The 24,467-nt window shown below is 38.7% G+C and overlaps 1 protein-coding gene across 10 annotated transcripts in view; it reads left to right on the top strand.

Moving 5' to 3' along the window:
- The window catches only part of GMDS (GDP-mannose 4,6-dehydratase), a 453,335-nt gene that overhangs the window by 300,227 nt on the left and 128,641 nt on the right, over positions 1 to 24,467 (top strand). For all 10 annotated transcript variants that reach the window (XR_014790260.1, XR_014790259.1, XM_084850473.1 and 7 more), the window contains one exon: positions 17,864 to 17,982. Coding sequence is in view for 8 of the 10 variants with exons in the window: in XM_084850473.1 (XP_084706599.1) it covers positions 17,864 to 17,982 (119 nt within the window). In the remaining 2 variants the exon portion in view is untranslated. The remainder of the gene's footprint in view (positions 1 to 17,863; positions 17,983 to 24,467) is intronic.

Here is a 24,467-nt window from a genome sequence, read left to right as displayed (position 1 = left end):
TAGGGTTGGAAGGGGCCTACAAGGCCATCGAGTCCAACCCCCTAATGTTTATGTTAATGCATCTAATGTTTAATCTTTATAAAGCTTCTGCAATAAATACTTATATAACATGTTAGTCATAGAATTATGCAGATTGGGAAAAAATGCTTTTTTCTAAATTAGGAAAAGCTTGCAACAGGAGGGAATAAGATAAATTAAAGTGAGTTCAAATCCTACTGTAAATTGGCTGACTTGCTCTAAACCCCTTTTACAGATCTGTTTCTTAAAGCATAGAGTTAATGATCTATATAATCTACCTGAAAATATTTCTAGACAGCCTTAAGGGTGGAACCCTACTAAATGATGACTCTTAAATTGTGTTAAATGAAAGCATAGCAAACAATGCTAGACTCATTGAAGTTAATTGTTCTTGCACTTGCATGGCACTTTGAGAACAGGAGCATAAAAGCTTGCTGTGCTAAGATTTTTAATTCCTTCTATAGAAAACCTTGGGCACAATCCACTGAATATCTCTCCTGTGCAAGCCCCAGTTAAATTAATGGAAGCTGTACAAGTGTACAGGGCCTCTGGTGAGACATGACACATCTGGAGAAAGATGGAAGGCTTCTGCTGTTACTTTGTCCATAACCTTTCTTCTCCTTTTCATTTCCCCCTCCCCGGCCATTTGAAGGAAGGGACTGGAACCTGCTATGTGACAGAGTAGGGTGGAGCCCTCCCTTGCCAACCAAGAGGTTGCAAGTAATTTTCATGTGTGAATTGCACATGCTTAAAGAACAGACGAAGAAGGAACTTACCAGGGCAAGAAAGGCAATCTTCTGAGAAACCTTCCTTTTCCCAATAAGAACCTGGCTCCTATGCACATGCCTTTAGAGGGTATGGCATGCTTCTAGCTGCTGAGACATACAGCTGCAGTAGCAGGAGAAATGTAGTAGTAGTGGTTCTTCTTCCCAGCTACAGATTTCTGCCTCGGCAAGACCAAGTTCTCCCTGCGTAAAGATAAATTGAAAGCATCATGCTTTCCAGAAATGTACATGGGTTCTGGGTGTTTTGTTAACCACAGCAGCAACCCATCCTCGCTGGGTTTGGATGACACAGTAAGCCATGTCGGTGAAGGTAATTAAGTAAATCGGGCCAACATGTAACCAACATGTGCAGCATGGTTAACCACCATGGCTTATTAACCTTGCTTGCAATCGTGTAAACCAGGGCTGGATCTACACTTACCGCCTTTTTTCGCTTCCAGTGAGGCTTCACTGCCCGCCTTTCATGCTATGCAGTACCCGCCTCAAATTGGAACCGGAATTTCCCACTTCCGTGCTCCCGCTTTCAATACCCTAATATCCCGGTATTTCCCCTTAATGTGCTCTGATTTTCCGCCTTCGCTACCGTATCCGGTCGTAGTCCCCTCCCCCGCCTGTCCATACATGTTGGTGTTTGTATTTCCCTCCTGTCCAATCACAGCTCTCAACGGCCCCATATCTTTTTCCGGCTACTGATTGCATAGCTTCCTCAGCACCCGTTTCCTCAGCAACGAGCAAAGGGATGGATGTGCACGCGCTTGTCTGATCTCGGAAGCTAAGCAGGGTTGCCCCCGGTCAGTAGTTGGATGGGCGACCGCCTGGGAATCAGGCTTCCTGCACTGAGCAGGGGGTTGTTCTATCCCTTCAAATGAGATTAAGTTTTACCCCCTCCTATCCCCCGCTCCTGGGTTGTTGTTGTTTTTAAATTAAGGCGTTATCCTCGCAGAATCGGGGCTTCTCTGCAATTTTTTTTATCTAATTCAGGCATAATCTTCGAAGATTCGAAGTTGTGAAGCTTCACAACTTCGAATCTTTGAAGAACATGCCTGAATTAGGAAAAAAACATCGCGGAGAAGCCCCAATTCTGCGAGGATAACGCCTTAATTAAAAACAACAACAAAACCAGGAGCGGGGGATAGGAGGGGGTAAAACTTAGTCTCATCTGAAGGGATAGAACAACCCCCTGCTCAGTGCAGGAAGCCTGATTCCCAGGCGGTGGCCCATCCAACTACTGACCGGGGCCGACCCCGCTTAGCATCCGAGATCAGACAAGCACGAGCAGGAAAACAGCACAGCACTCAAGTGTGAACCGAGCTCACGCATTCGATGAAGCACTGCAACAGGGAAAATGGGTGAGTGTGAATAATCACGTTTTAATGCGAGAGCGTTTAACCCGACAGGACACCAAATTCATTGCGATGGCGGGCACAATGTAGATCAGCCCCAGGTCAATCTCTGGTATTGTGAAGTCTTTGTCTACAGTGAGAAGTTAGTTAAGTAGTTTCTAATGAAATCTAAAGATTTTTGGTGTGCTTTTTTTAAAGCAATATTTTTCATGTGAAAACATGTGGTTTTTTTCTGTTTGTTTGAAGAATGTTGTGTACTGTGTGTTGCTCCGTTTAAAAGTGTTCCATGCTAAACAGGTTGGAAGAGTTTTCAGGCTTACAAGGACTAATTTATTTTCCAATGATAGGACATAAAAGTGCCTGTTTGAATTGTGCATGTGTATTTTGGAGGTATACTGTATTTGCTTTACTAATGAACACTGAAATCTGCAATTGTATATACAAGTTCCAATAGGCCTGCATATTAAACTGCTCATGTTTCCTGTTTAAAAAGCCCATATAAGACTGAAGCATTGAAAATGTTTATCTTTTGCCATTGGATCTCTGCACTCCACAGAGTGACACACAAACAGACTGAGCAGCTACTAATCAAACTATTTAAAGCCGCCAAACTCACTTTTTGTCTTTATTATGAAACTAAGATTTGGTCAACTGAGGTCAAGTTGTGCACTTAACACAGCTTTCCATTATAGGCAGTGAACTCTGTAACAGAAAGTAAAGTCATATATAAACACAGAACTTTTCTGCTGCTGCTCAGGGCTGGGATTAAGTTGGATCACCTAGTCTTCTGCTTTTAATGAAATTCTCTCCCTTCTGTTTTCTTGTTTGGAAGACAGTCCAAAGTTATCTCATGCTAATTTAGTTAGGCAGTGCCCTCCAGGGATGTCACAGGCCTCCATGACCCCTCCAGAGAGACTCCGGGAAGGGATGGGGAGAATTAAACATTCCTGAGAAATTGCAAAGCAAGAGCCCCCAGAGATTTTGTAGAAAAACTAGCTCCAGACTATCTGCCAGAGACCCAAGTCACCTTTTCAGCACTTCCTTGACATCTCTCCACCAATCCCATCTGGCTTGACTCAGAGGGTCACTGTGGGGACTGGGAAGAGATGGCAGTGAGAAAATGTGGAATTCAGGGGAGGTCTGATTTACACTGTTTGTGTGGGATTCATCAGATAAATGGAAAGAGTAGTGCAAGAAAATAATAGATCTTATTTCAGTCCAGTGCTTTTCCCCCTGTATTCGGAGGAATTGTTTTCAGTTGAAAATACTGAATAAGGAGATTTAACAGTTCATTAGCAGTTGGATAATTTGATGTAGGTTTTGCGTGTCTGGACTTATATGGCAAATATGTTTAAAATTTGTTTCTCAGAGCCTAATCTTGCAAACTCTTATTACTGTGGATTCGTTTCAGTGGCATTACTTATAGTAAGCTTACAGGCATGTCCTTATTCCCTCTGGGATAAAGCTGTTTTAACAGTTTAAACATATTACTTTTAAATGGCAGAGGAATGCTTCCACATCTCAGTCTTTTTGCATAAAATCTTTTACAGTGTAACCCGGGAAGGGTTAAAGCATGCATCTATCTCTGACAAAGAGATATGATGAGGATCTACAATCTGGCTAGTTTTTCAGGAACAAATTCCTCCTTTGTACGAGGAAGATAAGTGTCAATTAATGCTGTTCAGAAATTATAGATATACTTTCTGTATGTTTATAAAACTTATTTTTAGATTTCACTCACAAAATGTGCAATCAAATGAGGAAGCAATTCTTTTTACCATGTCCATATATGTCAGGAGGGTCAGGGTAATAAAGAAGAACAAACAAGAAAAACCACCCCACATTACAGGATTCTTCTGTATTTATTTATTTATGTACTTATTTATTACATTTCAATACCTACCAAGAAGTTCTCTGGGCAGTATACAGATATTCTTAACCTTAAAATAATGTTTAGGCTGTTAGAATCCATATAGTCCCCACTTGTCCTACACAGTACCTTTTAAATATAGAAGGGTGTTTTTGTTTGTTTGTTTGATGACTTTTTTTTTTTAATAATGAACTGTTTCTCTGCATTTTGTTTAAATGCACAAAAATTGTAAATAGCTTTGTTAATCAATTAGAAAAAAAAATAAAAAAGCCACAGTAGGGTAATATCCTTATTAGGACCACTAAAATGTTCTCCAGCACTCTTGTCCAGGCCCTATGTTAAGCAAACCAACTTCCAGTCTGAGTAAGATATGTAATAAATAAAGACAAATTCAGGAGAACTCAAAAGCTTTGTGTACTACTTTGTGACTTTGTAACTGGGCCGAATAAAGATATTGCCTTAATATGACTTTTAGATATTTTCTTCAGTTTATGTGACCCTTAACAAATGCATTTCATGGGGCACAGAAGAGCGTTGCCCATTCCATTTTGAAGTATGATTGCTGATAATGAAATCATCATGCCTAGTTCTATCTCTTAAATGGTCCGCTAGCATCAAGGCAGCACACTTATTTAAATAGTTACCTTGCTCTTAGTTAAAGGGTTAGACTGCTGCTTCTTATTTTGCATAATTGGTATCAAAGAGCTGATCCAACACTACATAACAAGTCTCAACATGTTCTGAACACAAAGTTCTAAAACGGGTGGGCAACTTGTAGCCCTCCAGATGTTTTGGCCTATAACTCCCACCTGCCCTAGCCAGCTTAGCCAATGGAGAGGGATGATGGGAGTGTAGGCCAATACATCTGGAGGGCGACAAGTTGCCCACCCCTGCTCTAAAATGTCTTTCTTTCCTTGAGCCAGATTGTCTGAGAAAAAAAGAGAGCCACAATGAAGGTTTTTAGTAGCAGTTCAAACCATGGGTAATTGAGAATAGTCTAGCACAGGGGTAAGCAACCTGGAGCCCTCCAGATCTTTCTACTACAACTTCTATCAGCACCAGTCAGCATGGCCGATAGGGATTATGGGAGTTGTAGCCCAAAACAGCAGGTTGCCTATCCCATGGTAACAACTCCGGTCTTAATGTTGGGCGTGGGGTAACTTGTTAATAGGCCAGTTAGAGATGGCTGGCAACAATTTCCATGATTAACTAAGATTAACTCACTCATTCCGAGCCATCTTGAATATAGGTGCAGCGTATAGCTTATATGTGAGCATGTAATGCATATTTGTGTCCTGAATGTGCACACCAGTTTTAATTCCAAAATCTCAGTCTTCAAGGTATGTACATGCATTATATTTTATATATTACTGTCCTTCAAAACAGCTGCAGTGATTGAGCTGGGATTTATCCTTGAAGCATAGGACATTGCAATGAATGTGCATAGAATCTTAGAATCATAGAATAGTGGGGTTGGAAGGGGCCTACAAGGCCATCGAGTCCAACCCCCTGCTCAATGCAGGAATCAAAGTCAGAGCATCCCTGACAGATGGCTGTCCAGCCTCATCTTGAATGCCTCCAGTGTAGGAGAGCCCACCACCTCCCTAGGTAATTGGTTCCATTGTTGTATAAGTCAGGAGGATTTTCCTGATGTTCAGCCGGAATCTGGCTTCCTGTAACATGAGCCCATTATTCCGTGTCCTGCACTCTGGGATGATCGAGAAGAGTTCCTGACCTTCCTCTCTGTGACAGCCTTTCAAGTACTTGAAGGGCGCTATCATATCTCCCCTCAGTCTTCTCTTCTCAAGGCTAAAAATGCCCAGTTCTTTCAGTCGCTCTTCATAGGGCTTTGTTTCCAGTCCCCTGATCATCTTTGTTGCCCTCCTCTGAACTCTCGCTGCCAAGTTCCATTGCAGTTCTTCAATCTTCATAGGGATATATTTGAATCTAAATCTCACTGGTCCAAATTTAAGGACATTTCATAAGTAACTCCAAAAACATCATTAGAATTCACTGCATTTATAAACAGAATGAAAACCTTAAATTCACTTGAATATACATTTGATTTTAACAGGGCTTCTTTCTGATTTAGATCTGACATGAACATTAATCCTATTTGGGTGTTTTGAAAATGACAAAAGTAAACATGTGAGGAAGGGGATCATGCTAGCCCCAACCCCTCCATCATCATTTCCATCACCCTCTACACATCGAGGGCAACTTTCTGAAAGAGAGAGCTTCAGAAACAACTCATGAACAACCCATTATTCTGGGTTCTCTTTATGGGTTGTTCGCACATAGCAACAACCCATGATTCAACAAACCATGGTTAATAAAACCATGGTTTGTTATTATGTGTGAATCAGGTCAGAGTATCAAGAAAGGGGAGACATTTATCATGTGATTAGAGGCATTTGCACAATTGCTGGGCCCTGCCTTTCCTCTCTCTGGTTGGGCAATGGCAGCAGCTCTGCTTGGCAAGGTGAGGAGGATCAAAATGTTCCCAGCTAATAAGTGCTGAATCCCAGAACAGCTTTCTTTCTCTTTCACTTTTCTATGATGAGTCCTCTTTCCTTTAGCTACTTGCAAGTGGGTTTGCGTGGAAAAGGCACGCTTTCAGGAATGCTGCCACCGTGCGTGTGCATGGCCCAATCAATCCTTTGATTGCGTTTCCTTGGAAGTGGGCTGATGTGCCCAGCCTAATCAACCAATCAATCAATTGGATTTACTGGAAGTAAGTAAAATGCAAGAGAGAGAGAGAGGGAGGGCTGCACTTCAGGGGATTAAGAGCTGCCAGAGGCCCATGGGGCCTTGTGGTGAAGAACACACTGATTTAGTGGATAGACTGCAAAGGCTTAAGGCAACAGAGAATATTTTCTATTGACTATCTTGTTTTTTTAAGAAGCTGAAGTTGTGTGCCATAAAGTGAATGACATTTCATATTGTCTGTAGCTGTATGACATTTCATATGTCTTTAGACATATTTCATATGACATAGACACAGACATATTTAGACATATTTCATATTGTCTAAAGAATAGCTTGATAAAGTGGCAAGACACTTTAGGCTTGTGTTAAATTCGGTGGAAACAATCCACTGCAAATTTCATAGAAGTCCCAATGAAATTATTAGACTTTGCACATTTAGTAGATTGTACACTGTATATGCAGTATACATAGACTGAAGAATTATATTCACATGTTTTACTATCTAAGTGGCAGCTCTTCTGACCATATATTTAGTTCTGTATGAGTAGGCATACAGAGTAGGCATACTTATGGTCTCACACCAATAAATTATGTGTGTATGGATAGAATTGCTCCCCAGATGAATATTATATGTGGCTGTTTTATAGGGACTTATCAAAATGCCCAGAATTTGTTGTTGGCCAAAAATTAAACATAACTGTTAAATTCACCATTATCAAACAGAAATTATTTGTTTGTGTATATTGTTTGTGTTCTTTTATGTGCTTTTTTTATAAATGGCTTTAAAACTTTTTATATTGTATTTAATGTTTTAACTTTTGTAAACCGCCCAGAGAGGCGGCTATGGGGCGGTATAGAAATGCAAATCATCATCTTCCACAAGCTGAGCCCTTCCTCTGGCTGAAGGCAGATCTTGATTCCAACACTATACATACCCACTGTTCCATTAAAAGTTTTTTTCTTTTCCTGTGTTATGATCAGATAGATTTACTTAAAGCTCTTAGAGTGTCCATACACTTGCAGGTGATGCTGAACATGACTGTTATTGTTGTTCCATTGGTGTTGTTGTTGTTGTTGTCGTCGTCATCAGAATTGTAATGTTTCCTGGCTCAAACTGAAATGATGGTTCTCTTCATGCAAAGTACATGATTAATTTTGAAGAACATAGGATTAGAGATGGAAGCGCAGAAGTAACTTCATCTGATGTCAACAAGTCTTCCAGCCAGTTCTTGCATAATGATGATCAATACACCCAATGTGGTGAATAATTGTAAGGGAATTAGGTTGTTATAGCAACAAACCAACACTTCACTTGAAAGTCTACTCAGGTTCTTTGTAATAAGAATATGGTCTTGACTTCCCTAGCATTCATTCCTATGTCTGCCTAAGCCTGACCACATTCTGGGTACCACCCTTTACTCTTGCAGTGATTAAGTCGGTTGCATAGGGTGGCTGGTTTTGGTTGGGCTTTTTTAATGAAATATTTGTGCTTCATTTGTACACAGAATAGAGAAAATTTATTCTTGAAGGCATAGAAGGTTAAAAGATTTGTCTTTTAAATAAGCCAAAGGGCAAAGCCTTGGAAGTGCACCTTATATTTTTGCTCTTTATAATCATAATAATGTTAGTAAATTGATGTTTTCTTCAGTTGATTCAGGAAGGCAAATTTCAATAAGAAAGACTGTTGGTTCATTTTATCATTCAGAGTTTTTCAAAATCATTTTTTTCTGGTTTGTTTTTAGATTTATAATGCTTGGCTTTAAGTTTTGCATTCTCCCGCTGCTCATTGGCATTGCCCCTCCCCAGGACACAGACAGAGGACCTCTTTCATTTAAGTCTCTTCTGGGTGGAGGGGCTCTCCACATATCCAAACCAGTCTTGTCTTAGCTGTGGGCAGCAGGATTCTACTTCGGCTCCTTGTAAAAGGACCACTACTTTTTAAAAAGGGGGGAAATGCTGTAGGGCTTGTCCTTTCAAATCTGTCCAGCTTGAACAGGTTTACTGAGGGATTTATTTATAAAAAGATTATTTTCCCACTTTTCCAAATTGATTAAAATGTTTAAGGTGATTAAACATTGCAAAACATAAAACAATAAAACTATCACACACACACACAACAAACAAAACACAGACAGGAGATGCAGATAAAAGCAACAAACACAGGGAGCCAGATAAAATAAAATCAAACACTGGGCAGGCTGAAACTTTTACAGAAGAGAAAGGTCTCTAGCTGCCTGTGGAAATTATTTCAGGATGGGGCACAGAGCCCTGGAGCTGATATGAGTACAGGAAATGGTGCTTTTTCCCAGTCAGCAAGCCTGGAGCATTCCCATGTAACCAGCTTGGGGGTGGGGGGAGGGCACGCCATTCCCCATTCACCCTCTATCAGGGGATGAGGTAAGTAACCTCATGGAGATACATCCCTCCCCCCAATCTTGAGAGACTGCCCTTCAACTTAGCCTTTCTTAAGTGAATGGGAAGGAAATTGCAAGGGAAATATGGCATGAGATTCTGTAAGCAAGTCCCATTCTCTATCTTAAGGGCAATCTTAAAAAGGGAATGGCAATCCTCATCTCATAGCCACTTGAAGGCCAAATTTTTGACCCCGCACCTGTTGCTTCCAGTGTTGCCTAGCACTGGAATGTGCCCTCTGAGAGCTTCTCCGACCTTGGGCTGAAAGGTTCCCCGCCCCTGATCTAATCAAAGGGTCTTGGGCTTTAGGTATAGCCCTCGCTTATTTATCGCTTATTTATTCTTTATTAGTTCAGTTACAGGTTTTTTATCCATCCTTCCAGACACTTATTATCTCCCAAAGAGGCTCACATCAATCAAAAGGAAGTAGATTAATTTTTCAAGGTCACAACAAGGTGGTGAGCTATAAGCTGGCATTTAAATGCACTGAGGGCCAGGCTGATTGTCCCTTACTGGTGTTTTTGCTTGAATGCCAGTTGATAGCAATTTGGCCAGTGCATGAAGTCAGAGTGTTCTTCCTCCTTACTTTTGCAGTCCCAGAGCTACAGGAAGTTGGAACCAAGTGTTCTTTCTGGGGAGGAGGGGAAAGCAAACTCCTTGCAACTGCTCATTTTCTGGCTGATAGATGGGCTAGGTTGGTAACCCCTTTGGCTTGATGTTATTCCTGGGAAGAAGGAGGTGTAGCCTCCCAGTGGATCTTTGTCTCCTGGCTGATAGCTAATGTTTCCTGGCAGTGTTGGCTCCAGGTTTTTGAGGGCCCTTGAATAAGGCACCCTCCGTGGGACCCCTCTCTCAGTGAGTCTACCTTCTCACTGCCATTGACACCAACTGCTCCTGTTCCTCATCTTGTTTCTCTTTCTCACCAAAGGTAGCAGACTTCCTACTGGTTCTACTACCACTTACTTGCTTGACAGGCAGAGAGCTGGTGAGCAAGCAGGCAGGGACATCTACCACTCTTCCTTCTAAGCACCTCCATTGTATGGGCCAGAGTGAGAAGCAGGTGAACAAGCAGGTTGCAATGGTGAAGAGGAAGAACAACTCCAGGGGGCTCTTGTCAGGGGGCCTCTGCTGCGGTGTGGGCTCTCGGCAGGTGCCCAACCATGCCTACCCTTGAAGCTGGCCCTGTCTCCTGGGCAGTTCTCACGCAGGCAGATAAATTAGCCTTTATCACCAAATCCAGGTCCATGAACGATGGATTATATGAGATCTCTCTCATGACTGCTCTCCTTGCAGACGCTTCCCTAGACACAGTTCCATGAAGGATGGCATCATCATCATCATCATCATCATCATCATCTGTTGTTGCTAGCAGAAACATCTGACTGAAGGCATGATCCAGACAGGCTAAGAAACCATTCTTGGGTGGCAAGTTATTAGGCCAGGAAATTAATCATATCACCATGGAGATCCAAGACAAAAAGAGAGCTGTTCTGACAGCATGAAACATATTTACCAGCCAGACCTGTCTAGTCATTTCTTTTTCTTTCAAGCATATTACCATAGTCAAGGATTCCAAGAAACCCAAGCCCAAGTGGAACAGCAGGCTATTCTCCTCATCTTGTGGCTGGATTCTCTTTGAGTTAATAATAATAATGTCCATGAAAATAACACAAAGAAAATGTATTAGTGCTACTGTTTTAAGAACAGTGTGATTTGTTTGCTGCCTGGAACTTCCAAAAATTGGGGTACATTTAAAAAACAACAATTGTGTGACATTGGGATTTAAATCTTCACAGCTATGGACTCTCTTGGTTTTCTTAGGAAGGTCACATTTTTCGCAGATTCACATTTTCATTGTGAAACAGGAATCTGAAAGACTTTAGGAAAAGGATAAAAAATATATAGCACTCATCACATTTTAAATGACAGATATTAATAACAGATGAAAAATGGCTCTGGGTTTTAAAAACTTTCCTTTAAAAAAGAAAGGAGTGGTATATATAAAAGCTTATTTAAACTTCTATTGTCGGTGAGATTTCCCAACAAGTAGCTTTTCTGTTTTATTTTGCCTGTGGCAAATATCTAAAGATCAGTAATAAAGCCTTATACAAATACTTCTATATATTGAAAGAACAGTATTTTGACACTCATTGATACAAGGAAAAAGACAACACTGAATGAATGTTTGACAACACAGTAAGAGCATTGTGTATTCACCTGAAACAAATGATGAAAAATGTGTATGAATTAAGACAGAAAGTTTCTCAGCGTTTATATGTTAAAGTTTGTCTAGATCACACTGCTTATATTCCCAACCATTGTCTTCTATTGACGTATGACATTGTCTTCATCAAGTGTTGTAAAATAGTTCAATGATACAAGTACAAAAGAAATATCACACTGCCGGATATTAGTTTATTATTATTCCTCCCAGGCATCTCAGCATGCCAAGAGACACAACTGTTTTTTTTCTTCCAGAATAGCTGACCGTTGAATAATGATGAATTTGAGTGTATTAAGGGTAACTACAGACATAATCATCACCAGGGATGTTGCTTTTGTAGTCATTTTCCCTAATTGAGAGAAAGCAGTTGGCATAAAGGAAAAAGTTTCTTCCAAGTTAGGTAGTTGTGGGTTCAGATATCCAAAGAATTGTGGCTTATAGTAATGTCCAAACACGGCCACAGTGTATATCAAACACAGTTGTCCAGGGCCACAGTGTTGCCAGTAGTAAATTGAGGCCTCTCACATTTTCAGATTACTATTGGAGAGGAACACCCAGACTCAATTTGTGAATCCATTTCCCCCACCCCAACACAATAACTAAACCTGATGAATGTTATGAATGGCTTCTGTTCTTCACTCCTGACCAGTGATGTTACACCATGAGTACAGAAACATGGTCAAAGCCTTCTTTTACTTTCATGATTCTCTTGATCACAGTCGTGCTATAAACATTGCTGAATAGACGCATGTCCAGGGTTTCAGGTTTGGGGGGGCAGGGCGGGGCGGAGATTCACAGTAAAGGTATTATTTGATATAAATAAAATGGTGCACTGTGAATCTATGAAGAATACATGGTGTAAAATTTAGCTTGTGTCCTTCATGACACACCACATAAATAATTCCAATTTATATTTATACCTGTATTACAACCATAGCAATCTGTAGAATATTAACATGTATAGCAAGGACACTTTAAGAATATTTCAATTTGCAAAAAGAATAATCTCCAGCAATTGTGGCCTGAAGGGACAATGTATGGCAAATCCTTGCAATAGAGAGCATAACACTCTTGTAAAAGCTATTTGGATTATATTGCATTGTGTAGAATTTGAAAGAGAACTGCACATATTGCAAGCTAGCAAAATTGGGCTTTTGAATGTATTCTTCAAATGTTGTTTTTCATGTAAACCTGTTTCATTTTGTATTGTTATTTTATTTGCCATTGTTAATTGGACTAATGAAATATTAAAACAAGCATATGCATATCCTTAAAACTCTAGTTAGTTGTTTGAATGTTTAACTTCAAAATTTTAATATACCAAAATTATAGGTCGATGTATGATTATTGCACATTATTATATTTGAATCCCTCTGCCCTGATAATGCTTAAAAAAGAGCAATAGAGGTAGCAAATTAATCCATTTTAAGTTAAATAGAAATGTTCTATGTTGGTTAAGTCTTTATGCATACTTTCAGGTTTGGATTTGTTTTTGTTTTCTCTCAAACGAATCGCATTGTACAGCATGAAGTCATTGTGCAGCAGTTGCTACTATGAGCACTTGAGTGCTTCATTTTAAGAAAGGAGACAAATAATGTAGTTAAAGTCAACCTTGATTAACAGCACTTTTATTCATGGATGACAGCACAGTTAATAAGTGTTTTTGGTTGAGATGCTGGATTGGTGACACACAGTTATAGTTGCTTCAGATTCACCACTGTCTCTTTCCCTTTATCAACATAAGGGGCAGGCATAGAATTAATATTATTTGACTATACTAATCCTATTCAAGTTTTCTTCCACTTCCTTCACTAACCCAGGTGTGAACAGGACAGGGAGCAAGTTATTTTTGAGCGGGTGTTGGCCTGCATGGATATTGACTTGACACCCAACATCAAAACATTTGAACTGCCAAACCTTGCCTGTAATGCCTTGGCAAAATATCCTCTTCTGTGATGTTATACTAGGTCAACAATGAATATTCAACCTCACCCCATTCCCAGTTATTTGTTTACAAAGCAAGGCTTAGGATCTTGCTGTAAATTTAGAAGTATTGCTTGTGATAATCACTGAATGGATTTTATTATTTATAAAGAAAATGCTGACAACAAGTGTAGTCATGAAGACACTTGCAGAGAGAACATAAGCCCAAATCAAACTATTATGAAAGTACGCCCATATGCTAGACTTAGTATGTACCCTTCTATATGCTGAGAGCATCACATTCATAATTGTTATGAGCAATTAGAGGAAAACTAAATGGGTTCACATATGAAAAATGTGGCTATGGACTTTGTTCTCCTATAGACTTTGTGCAGCACGTCATTTAGAATTTCACCTTGGCAGACCACAGAGGAACTTTCCAAAAAAAAAAACACCCAACAACTTCAAGCTACTACAGAAACAATTTAATTATAGAAGACTTAGACTAGTTAATTTCTTTACTAAATTTACTGTACCTTGAATAATTAGCAAAAGACCATCACTACTATTGAGTAACAAGACATGATTCTGACAAGAAAAAGAGATCCATGGCAATAAAAAGTAAATGTCTGCTACTCCATTAGATCATTCTGCCAAGAATTTGAAGAAAACTTTGGCTCTTCCTTCACCTCTACAAAAAATCCTCAAATATGTGACCTCATGATGGTTAAAAGATAGCCAAAGCCAGGCAGTGATTTTATCGCAGATTGAGACCTAGCCATGTCACGGGTCATGGGGTTCAGCATGTGAACAGGAAGGTGAGAACTGCTGAACTTTTACCTCAGTTGTGCAGCCCCATCAGAGAATAAGTGGACCAAATCATTGTACAGCTGTATAAAGAGGTGAACAGCTGAATACCTATTGCACAGAGGCCTTTGTATTCTGGACATGATCAAGCGTTATGATGGGATCCACTAAGCTGCAGCTTTTTAGCAATTACTAAGCCATTATCACACAAGAATACAGGATCATTTATCTTCTAATTCAGAGTGTCACCTGTTCTTCATTTGCAAGTCAATAACCATTAATTATGCTCAGTGGAAGTTTAAACAAAGATTTTCTCCTCTGTTAAAATCAGTAAACCATTCAATAATGGCAAATAAATCTAGAACTGCAGTGTTTCCTTATTTTAATTTTTATCTTGTTCTAAACCTGAAGCCAGTACAATATAAACCTAGAAATTGGTGCATCAAGAACCAATATTTTGTTGTGATGGAAGAAAGCAAATTCCTGTGGTTTTGACTATTGTATAAGTGCATTGCACAGGTTTCTGTTTGACCATAACCAGTGGTCATCATTTTATAAAATAATGAACTATAAAAATACAAATTTTACATCAGTCAAACTAAACATTTTGTGTATATTGTTAAAACACAAAACAAATTAGCCTCTTAAGTCATGATTTCTAGAATAAGTTACTATTTTACCCCATGTCATCTCATAGTTATCTAATAGATGCTTTCTGCTGTCAACACATATTTTTTTTATTTATATAATTTATATAGCGCTCTACATCAATAACATAGCAATAAAATAAATCATAACAGAAATTAATAGAATGGGATGCAATGAAGTGATAGCAAAATTGGAAATACATTAGTACTGGGTGTGTTTTAGATTGTATACTTTAAGCATATTCAACTTGTGTTGGCTTTTGATTTAAAATATTAAACAGTGCTACTAAAGTGCACAAAGCAGCTTGGTAGTGTTCAGAAAAAAGTACTGCTTCTGATCTTGCTCATACTTGCAAACTGATTTTTTTAAAACCCACTAATTTCTGTTGACCTTATCATATACTCAAATAAAACTTATAATATACTGCACACAAGCAATGTTTTCTGGTATCTTTCCATTTTAGGAACTAAATAAACCGTTTCATAGCTTTGTTGGCATTAATGACATATTGTAATTTCCATAGCAGCCAGGGTTTTAGCCACCATGTGTTAGGCGGTCTGGTCTTCTTGGAAACATCAGTACATCTGAAATTAATCACTCTAGCAATTCCCACATTACATAGTAGAATGATCAAGAGAGCCAGTGTAGTTCAGTGGATGGAGCGTCTTTAATTTTTCCTATATTAAACCTGTGTGCCTCTAAAAAGCAAAGATCTATATTTAAGTGATGACTTCCTGAGTCAAAAAGACATAATAAAAGTTAGGAATTAAGAAACCCTTCAGAGAAGGGTTTAATCAGACAGTTCAACTGGAATGCTTGAGGATTAAAAATAAAAGAAAAGAAAGAAACTCTTTCCTGACCGCAACAGACTGACATATCACAACTGAGATAGCAGAATAGAAATCACAAGATAACCTTCAATAACTTTACCCAACTGTTTCTTGAGTGTAATTTGTTCCAGTCCACTATTCCAGGTGCAAACTGGAAACCTTGCTATTGAAACCTTTGTCTAGAAGTTTCTGCTGTAAAAATAACTTGCAAACAAAGCAGTTCTATCAGAATGCCTTAATTCTGTATATATTCCTAGTCGGGGGGATGGAGTGGAATCTGAACTTTTCAGGTAGTATTTACTAAAAGAAACTGAGCTGTCCCGGAGCTTATATTAATCTGATTTGCAGAGTATCCACTAGCATCTGGGGACCTACTGAAGTTGTTTTCTTTAAATGTGATGTGAAGAGGTCAATGCAAATAGCATTGTGGGTTACCCTGCAAGATAGCAGTCCCTTTATACCATATGGGGAGGGTTTGAATTATTGTGTTTGCATGCTGATTATTTATTAAACAAGGGTTCAGCCTTACAGGTAACTCCCTGTTCTTTCACTAAGGGATTAAAGTATTTCAGTCATTTTGGATTGACTTACAGTGGTAAGTTTTTCTCCAGATATCATTTCAGGGTAGCAGTGTGGTCTACTTGATTGAGTACTAGATTGGGAGTCAGAAACCCCAAGTTCTATTCTTGGCTCAGCTACTGACCCAGTGCAGGATGTTGAAGACATTTGTTGCTCATGATTTCTCCTCCTCGTCTTTCATCTGTCTTTACTATTTAACACTGAAAGCTCTGTATAGCTATAGACTGTACATAGTGTCAGACCCAGTTATGCAAATTTGCCACCAATTAAAGTAGACCAGGGAGGGAATGTGATACTAATTTATTTTAAAGCTCCTAGTTTGTTTAAAATAAAAACAATTATATGAGCATTTGCTGTTTGCACTTTATAAAAGTATATTTGTAATTTTGATTTATTTTTTGTTAACTAGCTATATTAATACAGGCCAAATAGCTACATCTTAAGTAAAACACTATCACATTTATATTTATACCTTTATTATACTAAATTTATATTATATTTATACCTTATATTTATACCTTTATAATGTTAATAACAAAAATTATTTGGCCACAGAAAATGTGACTTTCTACACACAAAGGAGTAATTAAGAAAATAAGACATGTAATTTATTCTAGTTGCAAAAGATGGGTTTTGTAACAACAGGGATGTCACATAACCATTTTTGACATGGCAAAACCACTGTCATTTGACACTTTGCCAAGGTGATTTACCAAGGGAATGTTCTTTCAAGTTGCTCAACATGTGTCAAGATTGCAGGCTACCACCTCCTGGAAAACCTTTGAAATACAGGTTGAGCTGAGCTGTGACCTTCGAACTCAGACATATCCAAAGATGCAAAAGACTAGTTACTATGCCAAAACCGTATCTTCAAATGGGATCCCCACATCACTCCCATGTCCTTTGTAAACCGCCCAGAGTGCGTTGACAATTGGGCAGTATAGAAATATTAATAATGATGATGATGATGTCCAGTGGCTAGTTTAATTAATCATGGGGTATTGGAAGAACAGTAGTAAATCACTAATAATATATGCTGGGAGATAAGGACATTTGGAGGAACAAAGAAGTGTGCCGGGGTGAAGAATTTCTGCCCTCCAACAGAAGTTTCACACCAATCTATTCTGATTTCTAAGGCATTTAGAAGGCACTCCCTTTTGTCCATGGGTAAATGGTGTGCTTGTCCTTGGGACAGCATCACCTGTTTCACCCACAGCTTGGCTACTTTTGTCATGCCCAGTACAAGGAGGAATTGCACTCTTGGCAGAGGATAAATGAACACTTATTCCTGAACTGGTGTATATTCGTTTGAACAAAGTTTTGTTGTTCGAAACAGAGTTTTTAAAACATCTGCATTGCTGTTGTTTTTATCCTGACATTTCCAAAGTCATTAAATGTGGATGGATTAAAGAGACATTCCAGTAGTGGATGTCATATAGTTGCAAACTGGGGCGGGGGAAGGGGAATGACAACACAAAGTATATCTTGCATATACAAATCGCTAGATGTGAGAAGTTAAACAAAAAGCTATATTGTATTATTTCTTCCTCTAATATAATTAAAATCATTTGTTGCAATGGTGCTGGTTTTCCTAGAAGAGTTGTTATTCTGCTATCTGGAAATGTTTTGTTTTTTAAAAGTGGTAATATAGTATCACGTGCCAAAGAGTGTCAGGAACAGATGTACTAACTTGGAATTTGCTTATCTTTCTGCAGGCGATGTGGCTAATGTTGCAAATGGATGAGCCAGAGGACTTTGTAATAGCTACTGGGGAGGTCCACAGTGTCCGTGAATTTGTGGAAAAGGCGTTTGAGCATGTTGGGAAAACTATTTTGTAAGTAGAAGCACATAATGGTTTTGAACATCCATTACTCACCCATGTTCTTTTATTCGATTGTACCTTCATGACACAATATTTCTTCTTACAATGTCTAGAAACTCTTGTATATCCATTGTTAGTATTAGCATTTTTTCATTCAGTTGAACTTGAAGATTTCTGACATTCCTTACCAAAAATAAAAAGCAGGATACTACCTGTTCTAAGAATAAGAGTATCTAACGTGTGCTAGTGGATCACTTTAAGAATTTGTATTTAATTTTCACTTGGATTTTAATCCATCCCTTTATGAAATATTTGTTGGTTGACTGAGCTTAAATTTCACATTGAGAATCTTCATGCCAATTTAAGCCAACCTAAATTACAGCTCCTGCAGGAATTTAACAATCTTTGGTATGGCTTTGGCAGGTCTCTTAAAAGAGGGAGCTTTGTTATTGTGGATCAGCTTCCAAGAACACTTCTGTACCTTAAATGCACAGTGAGATAATCATATATAGGGATCAAACCTTGGGAGAGAACCATGAAAAAACTATATTTATTCATTTATTTATTATCTGAATTTGTATTCTCCCTTTTCAAACTGTGCCCAAAGCTGCTAACAATAGAACAAAATGAAGAGCAATCATAGTAAAATACATAATTCTATAAAAATTAAAGCAAATAAAACAGATCAATAAAATAGTAGAAGCGTGGCCATTTGAAAAACTATAGTCTCCCCATATCTGGTTAATCCCAAATATTAAAAGCCAGGCCAGCCAAGAAGGTCTGTTTTATTTCTGGGAATGGTTCTGGTTCAGGTTTTGAATAAGGGAAAGGAATTCCACAGTTGAAGGCAGCAACCAGGCATGCCTCCCTTTGTCCTTGCTGTTACAATTTGGTGCACAGATCATATATCAAGAGATACTTCATCACTGAATTTAGTAAGAGCCAGATTAGAAGATATGCAAGACTAGGGTTTGGTAATTTTCCATTTCAAATCCCATGCAATATCTAGATGAATTGCTTTGTGATTACAACCCTATCCTATTTTAAGATATATCATTAACATTTAAGTATGTATTATCATGTATGCCTTTCTCCAGTGCTCCCCTTTACCAAAAACAGTTTCCCTTCAGGCAAACACCAAACATACCTCCTGAAAATGGACTTACCTATAAACACCAGATTTTGTCCACACTTCAATGTCTGTGGGAAGATCAACCAACCTCATTCTGTATTTTCATTTGTTTTCATCCTATAGAGCCATAAAAGCATTAACGCATGGGTGCAGAGTGTTTATGGACTCAGTTCCACATAGCTTTACTGCAAATACAAAATTTCTTCTGAGAGTCAGATAATAAAATCAGGATGGCTTTGTAAATACTTTCTGTAATTTATATTTTTATTGTTTATTATTTTTTCAATTTTCTTGCTTCTGTATCTTCTCTGGGCCCCATGCATAAGCATACCAATCTCAGCTGGAGGACAGAAAAGAAAGCCACAGGTTTTTCCATCATGCTAGCGTGAAAGTTGTTATTCGGGTCATCAAAGTTACCGGTACAGCTATGAACTTCTGATAGGGCCAGCAAGTTTGGCTTGGGAACAAATTCAATATATACACAAAATTGCACAGCTATATACCATATTATAGTAACAGTCAGCAGATGAGTGGGTAGAGAGAGAGAAACTATTTCCTTACTTGCTCTGAGCCTGGTGTCAATTTTTGGCTTTTATGTTATCACAAAAATCAGGCAAATGCAGTTGCAAATAGATTCCCATTCCAGAAACAAGTGTTAAAAGTATTTTTCAAAATATGTTAATCATCACAGATCTATTCACAATACGGTCTGGTCGCATGTAAAAGTAAGCCAATTGTAGCATTTCAATAATGAGCCTCAGTCTTGTGTGCTCCTCCCCTCCCTTTTCGTCCTCTGTTGCCACCATGAAGAGATCGGAAGCTTTTGCTTCTGTTTTCAGTTAACTGCAGTTTCTCATAATGTCCAAACCCAGACAAACTGAGGTTAGCGTTAACTTTGGTTTCTTGAAACAAGCCAGGATAATTAACCACATTTGGAAGTTGGTTTGTTTCAATAAAGCACAGTATAAAAACTTTCAGCACACACAGCCTAGGGATACATGGGGCTATATGCTGTTGGCAGAAAGATCAGTATATCAAAACGTTGGTCAAGTCTTCAATGGTACAGTTAGGTAATTTTAGACTCTGGGCTTAATGGTCTTTCAGGGGTAGTGATCTTTAGATGGCAGTGTTTATTTTTTCACTTACCTCAAAATGTGTTAAGCCATTCCTTTTGCCTTTTGAGGGCTCTCGTTTGGCTGAATATGGTCCTGGATGTCTGCCCCTCAGTCCAGCACCATTGCAAGTGTTAAGCTGTGTATGATCCGATTCGTACGTAATGGGTAATCCTGGATTATTTAACCCATGAATTGCCGATATTAAGCAAGAGTGAACGTGCTGTCTCCAGCAACTCATCACTTCCACATTCTATTAACAACCTACTATCTCCCATTCATAGATCATTAGCGTGACATCCAAACCTAAACACTCTGGGTTGTTTAGGGGTTTAACAACCCAGAGTTAACCCAGCAACAAAATATAGGTTAGCTCTGGGGTTGTTTAACCCCTAAGCGTCTGGGTTCAGACATCATGCTAACAATAACAATAGGTTGTTAATTGAAAGTGGATCTACATGAATGTTGTGTGTATATGTAGAAGTATTGGATGTGAACAATGAATGGGTTATGTGTATGTGAACAGGGAGTGTGTGAGAAAGTAAAGGGCAAAAGGAAAAAGCACACACTCAACATATCCATGAATTTATATATGTCTCCACTTGTGATTATCTTCCATCACTAACCTTAAACTTCTGAGATCTATTATATGTCAATTTACCTGAAATCTTGAAAGGAAGAATGGTGGTATATAAATGTCTTAAATAAATAAGAAAATAAATACATTTCAGTGTATTAATTTGTAAAGCTGTGTTACCATTCACATTTAATTAGAATAGAAATTAGTAGTGTGTCTTCTAATTAAAAAACAACAGTGTTTCATTATGTTAGTCTGAAAAAATGACAAAAAGGAAATTTTGACAAGTGAAATGGCACTCTGTTTTTTAAAGAATAATTTTAATATCATGTTTCATTCATTTAATCTTTTGTTCATTTTATCTCTTGTTCACCACTCTGGAATCTGTTTAGAGCTGGAGCAGTATACAAATGTTGTAAATAAAATAAATAGATGTTAGTAATTTTGTCTATTAGGCCTTTTGTCTTTGAAATCTAGTTTTTTTTTCCCTTTTAACACTGCTAGTGCCAAGGAAAATGCTGGAATGATAAGATTAGAACTGATTCTAATTCAGTTCTTTGCACCGACAGGAAGGCCTTTGAGCTACAAATATTTTCCCCCTATAACTAGTACACTTTTTTTTCCTTTCTCTTTTCTTTCTGTCTATTACTAATTAAGTTGTATGATGGGGAAACACTTCCCTCATCTAATTTGAACTCCAGCAGGATAAACCAAACAGGCAAACACTTGTCTTGACTAATTTTCTGCCATTAATCTTATTAAATCAGAGTAAGAGTTTAAGGATAGCCTCAAACCACTGCAACACTCAAGAGTTCTTAGACTGCTGTGAAAGGTGGGGAGATCTATTCAGGCAATGGAAAGATTTATTAATTTTTAAAATATAATTCTGCATATAGATTTGCAGAGAAATGTGCATTGCTTGAAGGGTTAAGATTAACACAGAGAAGCAATAAACAGTCGCAGTCACGTTAGTCTGCATTTTTGCTATCGTCGGAATGGTTATGATTATCAGAGTAATCATATTTATTCTGTTTGAGATGCTTTGAGTGTTTTGGGAAAAGCAGACTAGAAATGTTTTAAATATGTAAAGAGTTCTGAAATGTCTCACAGAAAGAAAGAGCCATCTTCAAGGATATGCAACACTGCATGAGAGTGAGCATTTTAAAAACAAAAATCAAGCTGAGAGTACTGACAGGGATGACTGGTAGCCTCCAGAAGTATTCTCCACAGGTTGGCCAACACGTTTTGCTCCAGCTTCAGCCAAACTACTTCTCCCAACCTCATCAGCCATCCTTTATAAGAATACATTGTATCTCTTCAAGGTCACTTTATTCTTGGCTTATTGTAAGCTTGACTATGATGATGAATACTTCAAACAAGAAATGCTTGTCTAATTATAGAAAGCTTTTAATTAAGTGATTCTAGAGAGGATTTAACCATCCCAATCCCCAAACATAATTTGCCAGGCTTCAGTCAAAGACTGGGCCTTACCACAGAGTAGAGAATCTAAACAATAATAAATTACCAATCTGTACCAAGAAAGTGGATAGAATCATGGGGCTGGATCCAGTGGTGGCCATCTGCCAGTGGAACAGAAACCACTTCCAGAACATATTTCTCCTCCCCTTTGCAGCCCCCTGGGAACCCCCCAAATTTGCTCTCGAGGGCTGGGCAACCCTCCAGAGCAGATTGGGGAGGTGTATGGGGGTTGCAGGGGAGAGGAGAACAAGGGGAAGTCCTATTGCATGAGTGGAAATCCACTTGCAGGATGTTGAATTTAACCCTTGGACTTAGATCTGATAGATCCAGGTTCAAACCTTGATTAGCCAGGAAGCTTACTGGGTGACCTTGGGCCAGTGACTGGGCCAGTTCACATGACACAAGAGCCTTAATTTAATTATGGCTTAATTTACCCCCAGTGGCTGCAGTGTGTGCTGGCCCTCACATGATCCTAAAACAGACCACAAGTTCACCAAGCAACCCGCACTGCCTGGGTTCGGATGACTTAACAAGCCACAGTAACCCCTGGCTGGGGCTTTCATATTCATAATGGTGGTGCTCCAAGGGTTAATTAATATATGGGGTGTCATATCATCAAACTCAAGTCACTATTTCTCTGCATGCCCTATGCTACAAGGTGCTGTAAGGCTAAAACAAGGGGATGGATGACCATGTACACTGTTCTGACATTTCAGTAGTGTCTCCCACCGATAGAACCTATCCAGAACTTCTGGTGTAATGATTAGAGTGTTGGACTTGGACTTGGAAGACCTGGATTGTAGTCCCTACTCGGTCATGAAGCTCACTAGGTGACTTTGGACCAGTCACCAACTCTCAGCCTAACCTACATCATAGGGTTGTTGTGAGGATAAAATGGAGAGGAGGGAGGATCATGTATGCTGCCTTGGGCTAATTGGAGGAAAGATGGGATATAAATGTAACAAATAAACAAACACAATATCACAGAAGGATATTGTGGTCGATGGGTTCAAAAGCCAATTAGAGGCAATCTAAACAACATCCAACAACACTTGGGCCTCTGGCTGGAGAGCGTGTGGCTGCTGTCAGCAACATCAAGGGTGCAATCCTATGCATGTTTAGACATAAAAAAAAGTCCTACAACTCCCACCATTCCCCAGCCCGCCATACTGGCTGGGGAATTCTGGGAGTTGTAGGACTTTTTTATGTCTAAACATGCATAGCATTGCACCGTAAGGCACATTGACCAACGAGGTCATGAAGTCCCCAGACATTAGAGGGATTAAAAATAAATAACAGCAATTAATTTTGGCTTAGTTCCCAGACACAGAGTACAATTTTTATATGATTGAAATCAGTGGCAAAACATATATTTATTTAACATGTATGGCTTACACAGGAGTATTCTTTGTAGTTAGGAGGTTTAACTGTCCTTTTGCAATTGGTGAACACATTATGGTGGCATGAAAGATACTATATTATATGATACTTTTTAGTTTGGGGTTGGTGTTTTAAACTTTCTTACTGTTGTTTTTTGTACTTCTCATTTAGTAAATTCTGAATAAGTACTAATTCAATGCAATAATCAGATTAATTTCCCTTCAAATTTTGCTGTGGAAAATTGCTATGTCTGCCCACATTGCAAAAATGAACAAGATGGTGGAAAGATTAGAGAACTATCCTTTTTTAAAAACACATCCATGCATACTTGTCTGCAATCCAGTCACTGTTGTCTCATGTGTTTCTTGAGGTCAGTGGCTGTTGAACTAAGGTGAAGTCTAAGCATGCATTTAAGATTGGGCTTTTATTTTGGTCTTTTGCAGAAAATTAAGAATCTCTGAACATTAGCAAAAAAGGAAGGAAGTGGGCCATTAGAGTGAGGGTTCTTTTCAAAATCAATACCTTAATTTTGGTGATGGAAATCCCCATGCAAAACTTCGTGGTGCACATTAATATTCTGTTCTGCAAGCACTAGACAAGCTCCAGTGAAGTGGCTAATCTGGATGACAATTGGTGACAAACTCACTAGCCTGAAAAATTACTTCCTATACGAGCTATGAATCCTTATACTTGTGACAGGAATTCCTTTCTTTCCCAAAGCTTTATTAACAAGTATTTTATTGCATTGCTTTTCCACTGTGGTCATTATCGCACACCATATATTAAAGTATACTGTAGAGTTCATAGTACTTTTAAA

Source organism: Heloderma suspectum, chromosome 4 (genome assembly GCF_057233095.1).
Source record: "Heloderma suspectum isolate Gila_16-S chromosome 4, 16-S_ref, whole genome shotgun sequence".
Classification (NCBI taxonomy): domain Eukaryota; kingdom Metazoa; phylum Chordata; class Lepidosauria; order Squamata; family Helodermatidae; genus Heloderma; species Heloderma suspectum.
The sequence above is the reverse complement of the archived record's forward strand: the minus strand, read 5'-3'. Positions and strand labels throughout refer to the sequence as shown.